Source organism: Neofelis nebulosa, chromosome 9 (genome assembly GCF_028018385.1).
Source record: "Neofelis nebulosa isolate mNeoNeb1 chromosome 9, mNeoNeb1.pri, whole genome shotgun sequence".
NCBI classification, from domain to species: domain Eukaryota; kingdom Metazoa; phylum Chordata; class Mammalia; order Carnivora; family Felidae; genus Neofelis; species Neofelis nebulosa.
The window spans coordinates 96,301,663-96,322,386 of NC_080790.1; the positions used below are offsets into that span (position 1 = coordinate 96,301,663).

General features: G+C 47.7%; 2 protein-coding genes across 4 annotated transcripts in view; both read right to left on the minus strand.

The window, feature by feature from the left end:
- Positions 1–1,115: 1,115 nt before the first annotated feature.
- On the minus strand, positions 1,116–4,244 carry INSM1 (INSM transcriptional repressor 1). The gene has a single exon (XM_058684744.1). It carries the CDS (start codon positions 3,778–3,780, stop codon positions 2,254–2,256), a length of 1,527 nt encoding a protein of 508 aa, XP_058540727.1. The 5' UTR covers positions 3,781–4,244; the 3' UTR covers positions 1,116–2,253.
- Positions 4,245–11,239: 6,995 nt separating this feature from the next.
- The window catches only part of CFAP61 (cilia and flagella associated protein 61), a 282,171-nt gene continuing 272,686 nt past the window's right edge, over positions 11,240–20,724 (minus strand). For all 3 annotated transcript variants that reach the window (XM_058684747.1, XM_058684746.1, XM_058684745.1), the window contains one exon: positions 11,240–11,679. In XM_058684747.1, the coding sequence (XP_058540730.1) occupies positions 11,479–11,679 (201 nt within the window). In that variant the 3' untranslated portion in view covers positions 11,240–11,478. The remainder of the gene's footprint in view (positions 11,680–20,724) is intronic.

Here is a 20,724-nt window from a genome sequence, read left to right on the forward strand (position 1 = left end):
TTCTCCAAACTGATGAAGTACATAGGCATCACCAATAAAAGGCAAATGCGATCTGTCCAGGGAGCAACTTACCTGTAGTGGCTTCTCCTTCATTGCCATTCTGGGTCTGTTGCAAGACCTTCACAAATGGAGGAATATTCAATGTTCCTGACAGCTCAGTCTTTCTAACCCCTCTCCCACACAAAACTGCAGGCTCAGAGTCTGAACAAACCGATCTCTCTCAGTTGTTCCTTCCAAGTTTCTCATGGACTGTCCTTCCCACCCCCATCCCACCTACATCCTTCAGACATGCAGCCCTTTACTGGGCAGATGTCTAAAATCTCTTTGATGGACAAACATTTGATTTAGAGGGCCTTAGGAAAAAAGTAGCAAAATATACCACAAAAGGAAATGCACATTTGTGATGTTTAGCACAGCTCTGCAATGGACTGTTTCAGAGAGGGAAACAACTCGAAATATTAACTGGTGGGCGTCAGAATTGTTCTTCAACGAGCTAAGTGACACATAACGGAAAACATTGTAATGACCTGTTATTAACGCTAATACCCTAAACAGATGGTGTTCCATTTTTCCCCCAAAAGCGGATTGCTCACCTGATTGAAAAATCATTTTTGAACCCTTACCCCAAACTGCATTAACTTCTGTTGTAGCCACGAGTGTTCTGGTTTGTTTCACTTACTGGGGAAATCTGACCATGAGACCACTACCCACCTTATTTATTTGAGGAATTACTGTTACACTGAGCTCCAAATGGTCAGGAAATGCAGGGTCTGTTAAGTTAAAGTGTGTCTCACACCCCCTTGATCAAAAGGATAGATTCTTGTGGGCACTTATGTAGATTTCTCTGGAAGAGTCTCCCAGGCCTTCATTCTAGCCCCATCTTCCACTACCTTTCCCAACACCCCTAGCAAGCCTTTGGCTCCAGTTCACCAGTTTTTGAGGCTACACCCTTGAGCTGCTAGAAGGGCAGGACCCAGAGGTTCAGGCTCAGCTCTAAAAACCCATGATCCTAGTGAAGGTGGCAGGATTTTTTTCCTTTAATAGAAAACAGACATTTAAGAAATCATTTTAAATCCTTAGTGAAGCCACGTGATGCAGAAATAAATCCATCTGACTTTGACTTTGAAAATATTTTTATTTGAATAGTAAATAGTTATACAGTTGAAACAGTTCTATTGAAGCTTTCTATAAATAGCTAACAATTAAGAAAATAATGTATGTAGAAAAGAGATTGCATTTAAAAGTAAGAGCTGTTGGTTGTACAGGGGCCTCACGGGCCCTCCAAGCAGAATAAAATGGTAGGTTGTAATTCGCTCAGATAGGTATAAAAGTTAAAACTTTTAACAGATCCCTTTAGAAAAAGGCTCTCTTCTAAAATGCACAGTGAAATGTCAAGAGTGGCAAGGGAGGGGGAAAAGCGTACCAAAAAAAAAAAAAGATCTGCAATCAAATAATAGCATAATCTTCATAATTAATATAAATAAATAAAGAATAAATAACAATTACTCATAAATCAACATATACATTTAGAGAGAACTTATATAGTCCTACCTCAACAAAGATGATAAAACCAAAGAGTCTTATGTGAAGTATTGAGGCAGTTTCTACAGCATTTTCTGAAAATTCCCTTCCCTCCCCCAAAACAATCCCAGACAACAGTTCAAGGCATTTGTGGCTATACTAAAGAAAACTCTTTTTTAAGCAATTTGATTTGTTCACATACAAAAAGGTAAAGCCAGACTCCAGCAGTTCACAAGCCATAATAAAGCTAATCGTGTGGGAAGTTCAATTTATAGCCTGTGAAATATAAAGGCATTTATTCCTCAAGATTCACCCAAAACAACCCGTACGCTACATACATAGAGAGCAGAGATTGGTAGGCGAGAGCAAACCGCATTTCTAGACCATGAACACAGCGAATACTAGCAAGAAAAACAGCTCTCCCCTCCAAGGGGAAGCTTCCAACCACGAGACAAACGCTTACAGCTTTTCTCTCTTGTAGAGAAAGAGATTGGCTCCTGTTGCGCCAAGGAGGGGAAGGGGACACAACGCAAGGGGGGGGGGGGTCCGAAAGGAGTCACAACGAGAGGATTGGGGTTACCGTCACGCCACACCGAGAGAAGCGGAGACAACACTTTCACCGGGGGTGGGCGCCCCCGGAGCGGACGCGGGTTCAGGGCGCGCAGGGCGCGCTCTCCTCGTGGGTCTCCAAGAGAAGGCACAGTTCGGGGGGGCCGCGATGGAGGGCGCGCTCTAGCAGGCCGGACGCACGGGCACCTGCAGGAGGATCACCTGTCGGTTCTCGGACGGGTGGCACTTGTTGATGTGCCGCGTGAGACCAGGCGAGCTGTAGAAGGTGGCCGGGCAGTACTTGCAGGGGAACACCTGGGCGGCGTGCAGCAGGCGCAGGTGGCGCTCCTGGGCGCCCTTGCTGGGGAACGTCTCCCCGCACACTGGGCACAGGTGGCACTCGGAGGACGCACTCAGACCCAGCACTGCGGCCGCCTCGCCGTCGCCGGCCGCCTCCTGGGGCGCCTTCTCGTCGGGCCCAGGGTACAAGGCCAGTAGGTCCTCGGCCGGAGGCGCGGGCGGCGCGCCCTTGGCCTGCAACGCCTGGTGGTGCGCCAGCAGGTGCTTGCGCAGATAGGCCTGGCGGCGGAACTTCTTGGCGCAGTGGTGGCACTCGTAGAGCCCGTCCTCGGAGCCCGACTCGGACACGCCGCCGGGGCTCGGCGTGTCGCGGTCGCTGCCGCCGCCTGTCGCCTCCCGCGCCTCAGCCCTGGCAGCGGTTTCAGGCTCCGACGCGCGGGCGGCGGCGGGCGCAGGCCGCGGTTTGTGCCAGCGGCGGTGCGAGGCCAGGTTGGCGGGGCAGCTGAACACCTTGGCGCACTCGGGGCAGCGGTACTCCACGCGCACGATGCGCGAGCACTTGTGCTGCGCCAGCGCGAACGGGTCGGCGTACTCCTCCTTGCAAAGCTGGCAGATGAACTCGCCTAACGGCCGCGCTGCGCCCCCCGCCCGGCCCCGAGGCGCCTCCACCGGGCCCTCTTTGATCTTGAGCCCCAGCACAGGCGACGTGGTCACCTCGTCCTCGAAGTGCAGCTTACGGATGGCTTTGGGCTTCTTGGTGCCCGGGGCCTTGGCTACCTTGGCGGGCGGCTCGGCGGCGGCGGGGGGCGCAGGGCGCTTGCCCGGGGGCCGCAGGGAGGCGGCGGGGGGTAGCGGGGGGCCGGGCCCTGGGCCGCGGGCCGCCTCAGCGCCCGCGGAGAACGCCGTGCCCATCTTGAGCTCTGCGGGAGCGAAGAGCAGTGGGTCGCCGCCGCAGGTGCCGCCGCCGCCGCCGGTGCCATTCGCACCGCCGCCGCCGCCTCCGAGCAGAGCGGCGGGCGTAGGGAAGGATTCGGCCGAGACCGGCGACCCGAGGTTGAAACTGCGCTCGAAGTACTTGTGCTTCTCGTGCTCCCGGCTCACGGGCCGCGTGGGGCTGTAGAGCGGCGCCGGGTGCGCGGCCTCTGGGTTGCCGAAGTGCGCGGCCCGCGGGCCCGGCGGGGGCGGCGGCGGGCCCGGCGCGCAGGCGAGCGCGGCAGCGAGCGCCGCATGGGCGCGCTCGGCGGGCGGCAGCAACGGTCCCGGCCCCGGGCTCTGCGCTGGGGGCGACGCGCGGGCGCCCCCGCAGCCAGGCGAGAGCAGCAGCGCGCGGTCGCCGTCCTCGCCGCCGCGGACCCGGTAGGACACGGGCGTGGACTTCTTGCTGCGCTTCACCAGGAAGCCGCGGGGCATGTTGGCGCAGCGCGAGGGCAAGGCACTGACTCGGTCCCACCTCCGCGCTCGGCCCGGGCGGCCCTCAATGCCCCCGGCCCATGGCCCGGGAGCGGCGGCTACGGGACTCGCGTGGCGCCGGCGGCGGTTCGGCCCGGCTCTGCGCCCTGCACGCGCGTCCCTGTCCCCGGGCCCGGGAGCCGCTCCCTTTTAACGGGGGGAGGGGGCCATTGTTCTCGCCTCCCGCTTCCTCCGGAGCCAATCAGAGCGTCCGCACCTCCTCCGCCTGGTCGGGTGGGAGGGCTACGGGGCGGCAAAAAAGGGGCCGGGACTCGGGGGTCGCCCGTTAGGTGCGGCAGATGTACCTGAGGGCGCTGGGCCCCCGCGCGCGCCCCGCTGCCGCCCCGCCCGGCGCCGCCGCCCCGCCCGGCCCAGGCACACGCCCGGCCCCGCCTCCCTTCACGGTCTACTGCTCCTCTATGGGGAGGCGCACGTGCCTGGGCTTTGTGTCTCTCCTCCGGGGGGCGCGGAGCCGCCAAATGGGCCCGTCCATCAGCACGACAATGCACGCCCTCCTCCCGCGCGGGGATTACCCGCGGGTCGCGAGCAAAATAGCAACAAAGGAGAAGAATGGCCCCAAATATGTCAGGAGGGTTCAATCCGCGAGCCAGAGCGGAGGGGGAAGTTGTGCGCGCTGATTGGGTAGGGGCGGCGGTGGGCAGCAGCAGGCGCGGGGGAGATCTGAGTGTGGCTGCTGGGGCGGGAGAGGAGTCGGGGGAGGCGCAGGGACTCCGCCTGGTGTTTGGGAAATAATTAAAAAAATGAAAATAGTGGCAAAGCCCGGGCGTCCGAGAGGCTCGGACGGGTGGGCCTTGGGACCCAGGACCCAAGCGAAAATGGGACCCCGGAGTTGCAAACTTAGGTAGAGGTTCTGGTCTTATGACTGCAGCCGAGGGCGGCGTTTGTATCCAAGGCCTCCGTGCGTCCGCGTGCGTGCGACTGGAAGGTTTTATCTCGACTTTTAGAAACAGTTGGCACCGCACTTCTTTAATCGCCAGCAGACGCGGCCCTGGGGCAGACGGGGGGCGGGGGGTCAAGTTGGGCTGGGTTCCAAAAGGTACTTGGATTTCTGAACTTTTTTTTTTTTAAGTTCTCCGAGGCTCAAAGATTGGCATCCTTGGAGGAGCCCAGCCCAGGCCACTCTGAGCCGCCTCGAGGCGCGGGACTGGGTTGATTCGGAAGGAGTTGGCCAAAGGCCGAAACGCGCGGTCGGCCGCGTGCGCCCCACTGAAGTTGGTTTCCGCTCTTCTTGCGCCGCCTCATGCATTTTCATTCGGAGCGGGGCATTTTGTCTGCCGGCTGACATCAGATGCTAAATCAAGGGCTCCAATCAAGGCGCAGCGGAATAAAGGGGCCGCCTGTCTGGGCGCGGGCCCCCTCCCCCCGGAGCCGTGCCCCCTTCACCTTTGTGAAGGAAATTAACCTCCCGCTATTGAGCGCTGGTCGCGGCCAATCTGGACGCAAAAGAGACGCGTGCTGCCGACCGCGGGGAGGTGGGGGCAATCTGTCCTCAGAGGCAGGCTGCAGCCTCGGAGAGGACAAGCTGCCTCCCCCCTTGCCACCAAGAAGAGACAACAGCGAAGATCCACACACTCACAACCCCCTGCCCACCACCCCCGCCGCCCTGTTTGGACCCAGACCGGGCCCTTTGCCGTCATCCTCTTCCCTGCCCAGCCCCGAGGAAACACAAAAGACATAATCTCCGGGGGACCGGGTCAGAACCTCAAGAGTGCGTAGTGGGCCTGATCACCCATCACTTAGGGAACAAATAGCAAAGCCACAGAAAATGTCATTATGTTGTGAGGAAAATGTCACTTTATTGAGAGAGAAGGACATGGACATTTTTCTGGAAAGCTCTGTGCACCTAGATAGATTATACTGAGTTTTGCTTATGCTTAATGCCACTGAAGGTATTTAATTGTGTTTGGATTTTCCCTCTGAAAATACCCTAGGAGGGAAATTAAGAACACTCCTTCCTTCCTTCCTTCCTTCCTTCCTTCCTTCCTTCCTTCCTTCCTCTCCCTTTCTTTTCTCTTTCCACATGAGTAAGAAGTTGTAATGAGAACAATTGTTAGGCTTAGTTAATCAAAGGGTTAATCAAGTTGGTTAATCAAAAGGAACGATGTTTATGATTTTTTCTTTGTGATTTCTCAGACTAAAAACAGAAGAATACATATCATGCGATATGTTTTGAAAGCTCTCACCCTCGTTTTAAAATTGCTAACTGCGGTGAATGCTAGTCCTCAAAAAGTTAGGAATTCTAAAATGAGTTTATCTGAAATTTATAAATATGTTTCAATCTAAAAGTAACCGATGTTATTTCCTTGCTCTTTTGAGCGCTGATTAATACTGCTGATGAAATTAGAAGTAGGAGAGGGATTCCGGGACAGCTTTGGCCAATTTTATTTTCTAATCACGAATCCCATCTGGATTGTGGGATAACAGGGTGGGGTTCGGCCCACGGCCCGCAACTGACTGCGGGGTTATTTGGTCTTGCATGTGTAACACTGCTTTCATTCAACAGATAACAGGGAGAGTTAGTCACCTTGTGAGTCCTTTAAAAATAACAACACCCATAATTGTAAGGAGGGTGTGGGGGGAGGGACAAAAACAACAACAACAACAACAACAAAACAAGACCCCTGCCTGAATGCAGCGAATTCAAAGGGGTTCTGAATTAAGTTAAGAGAATCTATTGAACACTACTGAGATTCAATGGCCCTTTTGCTTAATTTGTGGTTTTTAATCTTGCCAGCGAAAATGAAATCTGCTTTCAGACGAGTACGGTCAAAATAAATGGAAATTTGAAAGGTACTAGAATTAGAAACAAATTTCATAACTCGGCTAGAGAAGAATTAGGCTGAGCGCGCGCACGCACACACCAGCACCCTCCAAGTAGGTACAGTCTTGCACCTGGTCCTTAAGTTTCCGTTGTCTTCTGAGTGATCTCATTTCTCAAAATCTGCGCGCCTGCAGGGATGGGGACTTCGAGTCGAGACCATTTGTAGTCTTCTGGGAAGAGCAAAGCGTCACCACGCTACGCCCCGGCGGTCGGCCTTTACGCGCTGCGATTCCGAGTGGGCGCCGCGTGGAGTGGGGTCGGGGAAACACTGAGCACTGCTTTGCCTCCCTCCGGAGTTGCTTCACGGGCTTCGGAGAGCACAGGGATCTAAGGCAGGTCCCCGAGGCGTCCTTCCCAGGCCTCAGGCGGCTCCTCCCCTTCCTGTGGGGTCGGTCGTGGGCAACACTTTGGAAAAAATCGGCAGCCACCTTGCTTCTCTTCCTTGCAGACCCCATTGTGGGTTCTTCCTTTGGCTGCGGAGCTGGAGGCCGCAGGCGCTCTAATGTTTCTATGTTTTTAATTTTTTAATATTTTTGTCCTCCTGTCCCAGGTAGCCGTCGGGGAGCACGCCGGGGTTCACTGTGAACCTCAGATCGTGTCCAGCTCCGGGGAGTTTCTTGAAAGTGCGAAGCTTGGAAATAGGTACCAAAGAGGGTATTTCGGCCTAGGAATTGCCCCGGGGGGTGTCGAAGAGTCCAGACAGCCCCTGAGCTCCTGAGAGGCGAAGACAGGAGGGTCCGCAATCTCACCGCGCGGCGCGTTTAGAGACACTCGGAGGGGGTTGACAAGGCCCCCTAACACCCCCATCCCCACTCAGCCGTGGACCCCTCTCCCGGACTCACCCCCTGGGTGACCTCACCTCCTGGAAGCCCCACCCCCAGGCCCTCCCAGTCCTAGAGCCGCTATCCGGCAGGAACCGCGCGTTACCGCAGCCGAGCCCGCCGTCAGGTCTTGCAGGGGCCCGCGCCCCTGCGCGCGGGGCGAGCGCGGGGCCCGAGCCGGGGAGAGGCTTTGTGTTTGCAGGAATGAGGGGTTGTTGTGTCAGTCCCAGGGGCACGCGAGAGACACGCGCAGCCAGCCCGCCCGCCGCCCCGCCCGGCCCGGTCCGGCCTCCAGGCACCTTCCGGGCCCCCGCCCGCGGGCCGTTGCCTTTGTTCGGCACATTAGCATAAAGCTGCCTTGGATCTCTCGTTTAAATAATTCCACACAAAAGGAGAGTGCATGAAAGAGAGCGAACAAGGGAGAATCCGCGAGGCTGCGCCTTCCGCAGGGCGCGGGGAGGGACCGCGCTCAAGTATTTCCCTCCCCTCGAGTTTCGAGTGCCCCCGGCAATCTGCTGCGCACCCATTATTCGACCGGGGGCCGACGGGGTGGCTGGCCGCCTCTTTTATCCTCCCGAGTGTGCCGTCGGGGCCACTGCACGCTCCGTGAAGTGCCCTCGGGGCTGTTTGTTTTTGCCTTGGGTGGGACCCTGGGAGGAGAGGGAGGCAGGAGGCTCCCCGGCCCCGCGACTCGAAGGGTGGTGTTGGCAAAAGCTGGCAAAGGCGAAGCCAGAAAATGTGGGAAAGCCATAAGTAGAGAATTCTGCCCGTTAGGACTGGCATGACACTGAAGGCACCGGGATCCCAATTGGACGTGGGGAGCACGAGGGAACTGCTTGCACCTGTGAAGCGGCGACCCCGCTCCCCGTGCGCCGCGGTCTCAGAAGTGGCAGCGACACGACCCCAGCAAAAACTGACCGAAAAGGCCACCGGACTCCAATTCTCCTCCTCGGTGCCCGCCCGATTGGAGACCAAGAGGTGGCCAGGCCCCTGGGGGCCAGAAGGGGCGCACACTTCGCCTTGGCCTCAGTGCCCCCTTTCTTGTGGCTGCTTTGGGGTTTGGGTGTAAGTGTTCATTCCCTATGCCCACTATTCCTCCCCTCCCCGCCTCTCGTTCCCTGTGACCTCTGGCCTCCCTCTTCCTCTGTCCCACCCCAGTCTCTCCTGTCCCCCCTTTCCTCCCTCCCCTTGTCTCTTTCCCCATCCCTCCCTCCTGTCTCACCTCAGCTCTCACCGCACCCCCCCAGGTCTCCCACCTCCCCACTCTCAGTCTCAGACTCTCTTTCCCTTAGACTATCTCCTTCTTTCTCCCTTGCTCTCTCTCTGCGGCTCTTACCCGTCCTCCCCTTCTCTCTCTCTCTCTCTCTCTCTCTCTCTCTCCACCTCTCCCCTCCCGTCGTCCCGACCGTCCCTCTTCTCCCTGGCTCTCCTCTCCCCTTCTCTTTTCCCTCCCCTCCCCCCCCCCCACTTTTCTTCCCCTCTGGCTCTTCCCCCTCCCCGCAGGCCAACGTGTGTTATTTTATTTGTCTAGAGAGAGCCTATTTGTTCAGTGATGTGTGGCCTCCTGGCCGCCAGCTTTAATGGGGAATGCGGAGGCTTGGTTTCTGTGAGCATTAGCATACAGCTGCCTGCTCGCTGCCCCGGCCCCTGCGCTCGCCCGCCGCATCCCAGCCTTATCATCACCTCTTCTCTCAACCAGAAAACAATCAACAGCTCCTCACACGCGGCCACTTTCGAGCCCCTCTCCCTGCTTCTTGGCTCACACTCCCTCACCCGGTGCAGCGCGCTCGGGTGCTCGCTCTCCCTCTCTCTCTCTCTCTCTCTCTCACACACACACACACACACACACACAGACTCTCTTCTAAGGGTAAATATTGACTGGCTGGCTTTACATTTTCTCCTCCTTGCAGTGCTCCCTTCCCCCTATCACCTCTTTTCTTTTTCTTTGGCCTTCCTGTGATATTTTGCTTATAAGGAGCCATTTTCAGAGGGAGGGGTGAGCACACTCGTTATAAACCCACATACAATCATTAGAGGCATCTGCGAAGCATGGTCATCGCATGTGATTTGCGGGAATAAAATTTGGGGAAATTCGGTGTTTTCTTGTCACTATTCTTTATTCAAAACTATAGAATTTCAAGATGAGCCTTACAGCCCAAGACATCCCAACAAATGTTGTAATACGTTAAGGAATTCACGCATTCACCTGTCTCTACAGGATCTATGCTCTTGCAGACAGAAGTCCAAATATTGTTCTTTCTGAACCCTCCCCCCGCCTTTTTTTTTTTGCCAGGCCTTACCATCGGTGAGGAGTAAATATCGTTATTCTCCCGAAGCCCTTAATACAGCCAATTTCAATCAGTGACTCTTGGATTCTTCCCTTGTCTTACTAACGTTGTCGGTCGGTGGTAAAATGCTGAAGTCAGCACATATATGCCGAAGTTCCTGCCTAGACTCAGGAAATTACTCACTTTGTGAATACGGGACGATGGTGAGAATGACTTCATCATACATTTTGTAGACTAAAACCCATTCTGGACATTTGCAAAGGAAAACTTACTACCACATATATCCATCATTCAACATCAAGGTTGGCAGTTGTCATTTGGGGTCACATTTATGTGACTAGAAGCCTTTTAATTATAATACTGGGTCTCAAATTCTAACTGTTGATCCTTTGAGGTTTTTCTGTTCATCTCCATCCAAGGGTCCCAGGGCCTGTCACACAAACCCACTCCATTTGCTGATGAATTTGACCTAGGACCTCTCAGGGGAAGGAGGCCAGAAGGGGTGGCAAGCTGACCTATTTGCCAGCCCCTGAAATACAGTTCCCCATGTGTCGGTTTGCAGTTTTAAGAGTGAACTGATAGGGATTGTTCTTCATTCCAGTCACATAGTTTCTGGCATATGGCCGAAGCTGGGCCTCCCTCTAAATGACCCCTGCATTTGTGTAAAACATACGTGTGAAGGAATTAGTGGAGTTTATTGCTTGCTTTTGCCTGCCTCAGAAAAATCAAGAATCTAGTGTTCTGGAACAGTTTTCTTTTTGAGAGATATCAGTTTGATAATGGGTACACAATTCTGTAATGCCAACCATGACTTTTCCTCCTGATAGCTGTGTGACCTTGGTGAGGGTGTCAACTTGTGCTAAATGTTAACATAAATTTTAAAAAATGAAAAACTGGAAATGTGTCCATGAAAAACAATTTTAAAGTCTGTTGATCAAAAATTCAGTCACGAATTGTGTCACACTATCTATTAAAAGAGATCCAAATAAATGAAAACTATTGTTGTTCCTGCATCCATATGTTTTCTAGTAGGCATGAAATTTGCTATATACATCTTATAGAGAGATTCGGACCCACATTACAGGTGACATGTACCAGAGGCCCTGGTGCAAAGCAACAGTGCTAAGGGGCAAAAGAAATGAACTAGACTGATTTCGCACTACTATTTTCTAATCCAAACCTGTGTGTGAGCCTGTGTGTTGATCCTTGAATTTTTCTCACAATATTGAAGTAGAGAAATTTTGATAGCAGCTGCCTCATTTCAAAGTTCACATAAACTTGCCTGCGCGGTCAGTTCTTGTGATGTTGGATTATAGAGCTAATTTCTCATCATCAGTTTTGCCTATTTTCCATTCTGGGCACATGCTTTTCTTTTTTATTGCCCAGGAGTATTACTGGGTAAACAGGTGAAGAACTAACGGCAGCAGGGCATTTCAGGAAATATATCAGAATCACACCCAACATAAAGACAAGTTTAATACAGTATATCTCATTTTATTGCTGAAATGGATTATTCTGCCCTGGAACATGCCTGGTGTTCAAAAACTTCCAGAATAGAGACCCATGGCTGTGCGCCACCTACTGGAACCATAGAAAACTACAGGCATAAGCTTGGTTGTCAAGCCAGGTTTCAGAGAGGTTTCCCATTTATACTCAGCACTTCCAGAAACTACATGTGTGAAAACAAAGTGGAGGGTATGGCCACGCACTAAATGATGCCTGGCCACGCATACATGGGCAGGTGGTAGTGATTATACTGCAGGTAGTCAAGGATGCTCTTCTCCACCAGCCCCTTGTAGATAGTTTCCTGGAAAACTCTTTTGAGGTATTTCCTGGGCTTCTCCTTCAGGTTAATTTCTTCATCTTCTATCTGATGGGCTAACTGTTCTATGGAAGGAAGGTCTTCCTCCTGGAAAATAGAGGAAGTGGCCAGATATGGAAATTACTTGGACAATAAGAGGGCAGTTTCACTAAAATGAAAAAGATGATCACCTTCTCAAGGGTGCTTGTTCTTGTCCCCTAACTTTTCAAAAATTATTTTTAATCATGGCAAAATATACATAAGATTTACTGTTTTAACCATTTAAAAATTTTAAAATATTTATTTATATCTGAGAGAGACAGAGGGTGAATGGGAGAGGGACAGAGAGAGAGGGAGACACAGAATCTGAAGCAGGCTGCAGCCTCTGAGCTGTCAGCACAGAGCCTGACATGGGGCTAGAACTCACAAACTGTGATATCATGACCTGAGCTGAAGTTGGCCGCTTAACCGACTGAACCACCCAGGTGCTCCTGTTTTAATGAGGACATCCACATTGTTGGGCAGCCATCCCCTATCCATGTTCAGGACTTTCTCATTCTCCCAAACTGAAACTCTGTATTCATTAAACACTAACTCCCCATTCTGCCTCCACCAGCCCGTGGAAGCCAACGTTCTACTTTCTATCTGTGACTCTGACTACTCTGGGTACTTCATGTAAGTGGGATCAAACATTATTTGTCTTCTTGAGGCTGGCTTACTTGACTTGGAATAATGTCCTCAAGATTCAGCAAGAATAGTAACTTTAAGTTCTTAATATTCAGATAAAAGTTATCTGCAGATCACGCTTGTTTTAAAAATAAGGAAGTGATTAAGCATTTTTACATGAAAACTTCTAGATGGTTTACTTTACATGGTTACAGTCCTCTCTAAAGAAATAGGATTTTATAATATAAAAAGAGAGAGGGAGGCAAACCATAAGAGACTCTTAAATACAGAGAACAAACTGGGGGTTGCTGGAGGGGTGGTGGGTGTGGGGATGGGCTAAACGGGTGATGGGCATTAAGGAGGGCACTTGTTGGGATGAGCACTGGGTGTTATATATGTATATATGTAAATTCAAATTTTGTTGACATCTTTAAAGATAAGGCTCAGAGAGAATAAAGTTATTTAATGTTGATAATCACATGCCGTGCATATCTAAAATATAGTAGGGAATTTTCCAACATTTTATTATAAAAATACTCAAACATAGAGGCAAGTTGGCTGAATTGTACATTTACCACCAGCACACACACATGGCTAGATTCTACGGTTGAGGTTTACCCTATTTGCTCCATCACGTATCTGCCCATCGATAGGAAGTTGTTCTACAATGCACTCCACCAAGGTTTGAGCTGTGTACGTTCTGAATACCACAATAATTCCAAATGACCCTAACAGCAGACTCACGGGGACTTTGGTGCTATATTTCCTTGAACTTCCAATAATTTTTATTTTCAACAGAAAAAAAGTAGGCGACTTGCAGATCATTAATTTATTAACAGTAAGAATTTTACAGATGGGAAAATAGGTTCAAACTATATGGAAGCGTAACAGAATTATTTGGTTCTGTCAGTGAGACACTGACAGAAGACCTGGAGATTACACACAAATCACTTGGGAGAACAGTCAGTGAGGCTCACTGGACTTCGGATTTAAATCAGCTCAATGAAACAGTGACAGAAAAAGGCACCTGATGCCCAGGATGAAAGAGGTGCTGCCAGCATGTCCCCAACATATCTTCCACAACACACACAAGGTGTGTTCTTTCTTCCTTAGTTTTTCAGGAGAATCGTAGCAAACAAAAACAACAACTTTACAAAAATTGTAGAATGGTGTATGGTGCTGTTCTGACAGTGCGGTAAATACTGTAAAATCACAAAATGGAGCTTTTAAGTTTACCTAAGACAAATACCACTCTAGACTGTAAACAGATTTTTGTGCATTTGCCTCTCACAGTGTGTCCTCTCTATATGACCATCTCCCTCCCATGTGACCATCTGCCCCTCAGTGTGACCGTCTTCCCCCATGTGACCATCTCCCTTCTCAGTGTGACCAGCTCCACCTCAGGGTGACCATCTTTCCCCATGTGACCATCTGTCCCTCAGTGTGATCAGCTCCCCTTCAGTGTGACCATCTATTGCCAATACTTGTTACTTTTTTTTTCTTTCTACTATAGCCACTCTAGTGGGTGTGAAGTAGTATCTCATTGTAGTTCTGCTATGCATTTCCCTAGTGATGAATGACATAAATCTTTCCATGTAAATGTTTTTTACTTCTGGATTATCAATTTTATTCCATTGATCTCTGGATCTATCCTTATGCAAGTACCATGCTGTCCTGGTTACTGCTGATCTGTAGTAAGTTCTCAAGCTGCAAAGTGTAAGTCATTCAACTATTTTTTATTCTCAAGATTGTTTTGGCTATTTAGAGTCTCTTGCATTTTCCTATGAATTTCTCCATTTCTGCAGAAGATGCCATTGGGATTTTGATAGGATTACATTAAATTTGTACATGGCTTTGGGGAGTGCTGCCATCTTAATTATATTCAGTCTCCAGTCCATGAACACAAATGGCTTTCCATTTATTTAGGTCTGCTTTAGCTTCTTTCAGAAATGTTTTGAGGTTTTCAGTATACAAATCTTACACTGCCCACTTCCCAAATTCCCAAGTATTTTATTCTTTTGGATGTTATTGTAAATGGAAAAGTTTTGTTTAAAACATTTTTTTTTATTTTAATTTTTTTAAAAATTTACATCCAAGTTAGTTAGCACATAGTGCAACAAAGATTTCAGGGGTAGATTCCTTAATGCCCCTTACCCATTTAGCCATCCCCCCTCCCACAGCCCCTCCAGTAACCCTCTGTTTGTTCTCCATATTTAAGAGTCTCTTATGTTTTGTCCCCCTCCCTGTTTTTATATTACTTTTGCTTCCCTTTCCTTATGTTCATCTGTTCTGTGTCTTAAAGTCCTCATATGAGTGAAGTCATATGGTATTTGTCTTTCTCTAATTCCACTTAGCATAATACCCTCTAGTTTCATCCATGTAGTTGTAAATGGCAAGATTTCATTCTTTTTGATTGCCGAGTAATACTCCATTGTGTATATATACATAACATCTTCTCTATCCATTCATCCATCGATGGACATTTGGGCTCTTTCCATACCTTGGCTATTGTTGATAGTGTTGCTATAAACATGGGGGTGCATGTGCCCCTTCGAAACAGCATACCTGTATCCCTTGGATAAATGCCTGGTAGTGCAATTGCTGGGTCATAGGGTAGTTCTATTTTTAGTTTTTTGAGGAACTTCCATACTGTTTTCCAGAGTGGTTGTGCCAGCTTGCATTCCCACCAACAACGCAAAAGAGATCCTCTTCCTCCGCATCCTCACCAACATCTGTTGTTGCCTGAGTTGTTACTGTTAGCCATTCTGACAGGTGTGAGGTGGTATCTCATTGTGGTTTTGATTTGTATTTCCCTGATGATGAGTGATGTTGAGCATTTTTTCATGTGTCTGTTGGCCATTTGGATGTCTTCTTTGGGGAAGTGTCTATTCATGTCTTTTGCCCATTTCTTCTCTGGATTATTTGTTTTTTGGGTGTTGAGTTTGAGAAGTTCTTTAAAGATTTTGGATACTAACCCTTTATCTGATATGTCATTTGCAAATATCTTCTCCCATTCCATCAGTTGCCTTTTAGTTTTGCTGATTGTTTCCTTCACTGTGCAGAAGCTTTTTATTTTGATGAGGTCCCAATAGTTCATTTTTGCTTTTTTTTCTCTTGCCTCTGGAGACGTGTTGAGTAAGAAGTTGCTGCGGCCAAGATCAAAGAGGTTTTTGCTTCCTTTCTCCTCGAGGATCTTGATAGCTCCCTATCTTACATTTAGGTCTTTCATCCATTTTGAGTTTATTTTTGTGCCCGGTGTAATAAAGTGGTCCAGGTTCATTTTTCTGCATGTCCAGTTTTCCCAGCACAACTTGCTGAAGAGACTGTCTTTATTTCACTGGATATTCTTTCCTGCTTTGTCAAATATTAATTGGCCATACATTTGTGGGTCCATTTCTGGGTTCTCTATTCTGTGCCATTGATCTGAGTGTCTGTTCTTGTGCCAGTACTATACTGTCTTGATGATTATAGCTTTGTAATACAGCGTGAAGTCTGGAATTGTGATGCCTCTTGCTTTGGTTTTCTTTTTCCAGATTGCTTTGGCTATTCGGGGTCTTTTCTGGTTCCATACAAATTTTAGGATTATTTGTTCTAGCTCTGTGAAGAATGCTGGTGTTATTTTGATAGGGATTGCATTGAATATGCAGATTGCTTCGGGTAGTATTGACATTTTAGCAATAGTTGTTCTTCCTATCCAGGAGCATGGAATATTTTTCCTTTTGTGTGTGTGTCTTCTTCAATTTCTTTCATACTTCTTTCAATTTCTTTTTCAATTTCATATTTCATATTTCATATTCAATTTCATATTTCAATTTCTTTCTATAGTTTTCAGTGTATAGATTTTTCACCTCTTTGGTTAGATTTATTCCTAGGTATTTTATGGTTTTTGGCACAATTGTATATGGGATCAATTCCTTGATTTCTCTGTCTCTTCCTTGTTGGTGTGTAAGAATGTAACTGATTTCTGTGCATTGATTTTATATCCTGAAATTTTGCTGAATTCATGAATCAGTTCTAGCAGTTTTTTGGTGGAATCTTTAGGGTTCTCCATATAGAGTATCATGTCATCTGCAAAGAGTGAAAGTTTGACCTCCTCCTGGCCGATTTGGATGCCTTTTATTTCTTTGTGTTGTCTGATTGCTGAGGCTAAGACTGCCAATACTATGTTGAATAACAGTGGTGAGAGTGGACATCCCTGTCTTGTTCCTGACCTTAGGGGAAAAGCTCTCAGTTTTTCCCCATTGAGGATGATATTAGTGTTGGGTCTTTTGTATATGGCTTTTATGATCTCGAGGTATGATCCTTCTATTCCTACTTTCTCGAGGGTTTTTACCAAGAAAGGATGTTGTATTTTGTCAAATGCTTTCTCTGCATCTATTGAGAGGATCATAGGGTTCTTGTCCTTTCTTTTATTGATGTGATGAATCACATTGATTGTTTTGCAGATATTGAACCAGCCCTGCATCCCAGGTATAAATCCCACTTGGTCATGGTGAATGATTTTTTTAATGTATTGTTGGATCCGGTTGGCTAATAGCTTGTTGAAGATTTTTGCATCCATGCTCATCAGGGAAACTGGTCTATAGTTCTCCTTTTTTAGTGGGGTCTTTGTCTGGTTTTGGAACCAAGGTAATGCTGGCTTCAGAGAAACAGTTTGGAAGTTTTCCTTCCATTTCTATTTTTTGGAACAGTTTTAAGAGAATAGGTGTTAACTCTTCCTTAAATGTTTGGTAGAATTCCCCTGGGAAGCCATCTGGTCCTGGACTCTTGTTTTTTTGGGAGATTTTTGAATACTAATTTGATTTCTTTACTGGTTATGGATCTGTTCAAATGTTCTATTTCTTCCTGTTTCAGTTTTGGTAGTGTGTATGTTTCTAGGAATTTGTCCATTTCTTCCAGATTGCCCATTTTATTAGCATATAATTGCTCATAATATTCTCTTATTATTGTTTTTATTTCTGGTGTGTTGGTTGTGATCTCTCCTCTTTCATTCTTGATTTTATTTAGGTCCTTTCCTTTTTCTTTTTGATCAAACTGGCTAGTGGTTTATCAATTTTTTAAATTCTTTCAAAAAACCAGCTTCCGGTTTCATTGATCTGTTCTACTGGGTTTTTTTTGTTGTTTTTTTGTTTTTGATAGCATTGATTTCTGCTCTAATCTTTATTATTTCCTGTCTTCTGCTGGTTTTGGGTTTTATTTGCTGTTCTTTTTCCCGCTCTTTAAGGCGTAAGGTTAGGTTGTGTATTTGAGACCTTTCCTCCTTCTTTAGGGAGGCCTGGATTGCTATATATTTTCCTCTTATGACCGCCTTTGCTGTGTCCCAGAGGTTTTGGGTTGTGGCCATTTTCATTGGCTTCCATATACTTTGTAGTTTCCTCTTTAACTGCTTGGTTAAGCCCATTCATTCTTTAGTAGGATGTTCCTCAGTCTCCAAGTATTTGTTATCTTTCTAAATTTTTTTCTTGTGATTGATTTCGAGTTTCACAGCATTATGGTCTGAAAATATGCACGGTATGATCTCAATCTTTTTGTACTTGTTGAGGGCTGATTTGTGTTCCAGTATGTGGTCTATTCTGGAGAACGTTCCATGGAGAAGAGTGTATATTCTGCTGCTTTAGGATGAAATGTTCTGAATATATCTGTTAAGTCCATCTAGTCCAGTGTGCCATTCAAAGCCATTGTTTTCTTGTTGATTTTCTGATTAGCTTATCTGTCCATTGCTGTAAGTGGGGTACTGAAATCCTGTTGTTCAAGTCCCCTATTTCCTTACCTGGTTGTTCTATCCATTACTGAAAGTGAAATATTGAATTCCCCAGCTCTTATTTTAGAACCATCTCTTCCTTCAATTCTATCAACTTTTGCCTCATATATATATATATATATATATATATATATATATGGGTTTTGTTGCTTGGTGCATATATGTTTATAATTGTTACATTTTTGAAGAATAATCTTGACTATATAAAATTTCATTTTGGTCAGTGACTCTTTGGGTAAGTAAACACAGTGTCAGTGGATTTAAAATAAGTGGATTTAACACAGTGTCAGTGGATTTAAAATTTTTAAAATAAGTGATACATAGATTTGAGATGACTTACAATAACAGTCATAAATAATAGTCTTTTATTCCTTTCTCTCCATGTGGAAGTAGAGGAAAACTGATATGCTGAGCTATAGGATATCATAGTCAATGGGACTGGACTGCTGTACTTTCCTATAGACAATCTGGAAAGTAAAATGAAATGGGCTACTTAATCTCAATATTTGAGAAAAGGAATTACCATCATTCTTTAGTGAAGGCCATCCTCTTTATTTTCCTATTACCAGGCTCTCAAATGAACTCCTGCATATCTGCTTATATGAGTACCACTCCCACTGTCTGCCTGTCCCCACCACCATTACCTGTGGGGGCTGGCACTTACTGGGAGCCATTCTTCTGTGCAGTGTACTTGCACATATCCCCTCCTTCACTCCTCCCACAGCTCACTGAGTTGGGAACAGGTAGTCCCTGTTCTACAAGGATCTGAGCTAGAGGCAGACACCACTGCATGCAGCACCTCTTCCTGTGGCCTTTCCCACTTGACACATGTAAACGCAGAAAGCAGAGCAAGATCCCTTCCAGAGGTTTCACTTCATGGGAATCTAGAAAAGCCACAAGATGGTGGGGAAGTCCTTACTGTGTCTTCCACAAGTATTCATGGCCACTTCTGATCTACTGAAAGGGCCTATTGTCTATGCTGATTTCATGCATAGCAAACTGACCCAGAGCAAATGTCTCTCCATGGATAAAAGGTTGAGGGTATCTCAGTGAGGGCCATGAAAAGCGACTGTTGTTGGGTTTGGTAGTGAACTTGGAAGGGTGAGAGGAAAGCTTCCCTTTTAAGCGTGGCACCTAAAACCCCTTGGCTCTGTGTAAAATATTAACTGAGGAGCTCGATTCTGGGGTTTGGAAGGATTTAGGCACAGAATTTTGATGGGTTAACTAGAAAACTAATGAGTGTTTACTATGGTGCAGTAATGAGCTGCAGATTACATTTTGAGAGGAAGAGAGGGATCTAAGGAGTTAAGTGAAATTCAGTCATCACCAGGCTTACAACTCAGGTTCATATTTCAACCTCAGCTGACTCCCTCACAGTTTTAGGATGAAGTGCAGGGACCCATCTGACCCGTAGCTCTCTATATACATATATATATATCCAAATTTGAGTGCCTTTAGCATGGATGAACTTTGTATAGTTACACTCCCCTCTGCCTCCCTCATGTACATTTACTTGCCTGGTTCCTATCTATGTGGATCCTAAAGACAACTGAGTTTGGTTTATATATTTTTTTAAATTTTTTAACATTTTTATTTATTTTTGAGAGACACAGAGAGACAGAGCACAAGTGGGGGAGGGGCAGAGAGATAGAGAGACACAGAATCCGAAGCAGGCTCCAGGCTCTGAGCTGTCGGCACAGAGCCCGATGCGGGGCTCGAACTCACAAACTGTGAGATCATGACCTGAGCTGAAGTCGGACGCTCAACCGACTGAGCCACCCAGGCGCCCCTAGTTTGGTTTATATTTTAAACCTATCTTTCCCAATCTGAATCTACTTCAGATTAGTAAAATTATTTAATCTTCCCATCTTGGATCCCAAGAATAAAACTGGGAAGGGGGCGAGCAATGAAGAGAAGGTACCAAGCCACACAGTTTAGTCTGTATGGCTCAGTGCCTATGTTCCTGACTTTGGAGTGAGACATCCTTGAGTTTGAAGCTTGCTGGCCAGAGACTAGCTGTGTAACCCATGGCAGGGGCCTTTAAAGTCTCTTGGCTCCAGCCTCCTCATTGGTAAAGTCAAGACCATGACAATAGTGTCATGGTTAGGGGCGCCTGGGTGGCGCAGTCGGTTAAGCGTCCGACTTCAGCCAGGTCACGATCTCGCGGTCCGTGAGTTCGAGCCCCGCGTCAGGCTCTGGGCTGATGGCTCGGAGCCTGGAGCCTGTTTCCGATTCTGTGTCTCCCTCTCTCTCTGCCCCTCCCCCGTTCATGCTCTGTCTCTCTCTATCCAAAAATAAATAAAAAACGTTGAAAAAAAAATTAAAAAAAAAAAAATAGTGTCATGGTTAAGCAAGGCGGTGCAGGCAGTACGGACTCAGTGTGTGATCTGTATCTATGCTGCCCAATATGGAGTCCACACCACAGGAACCTTTGAGGGTCACAGGTGCTCTCAAGTGGAGGTGATAACAGAGACGCAGTACTTGCCCTTTTAGACAATAAAACATGGTGGAAAACTAAGCTGTGCCCACTGGGGCCAGCCCATATCTGAGTGGAGCAAGGGAGAGTCTGCGATGGATATCTGACTACTTTGTGAGCACAGACACTAACTCTCCACAGCTTCAATAAGGAGTCTAGTGTTGCAAGAAAGAATTTAATTTAAAGCTTCACGAATATTTCACTACTTACACTGCAGAGTCAAATTTCTTGCTGAGCATGGAGTCTTTGG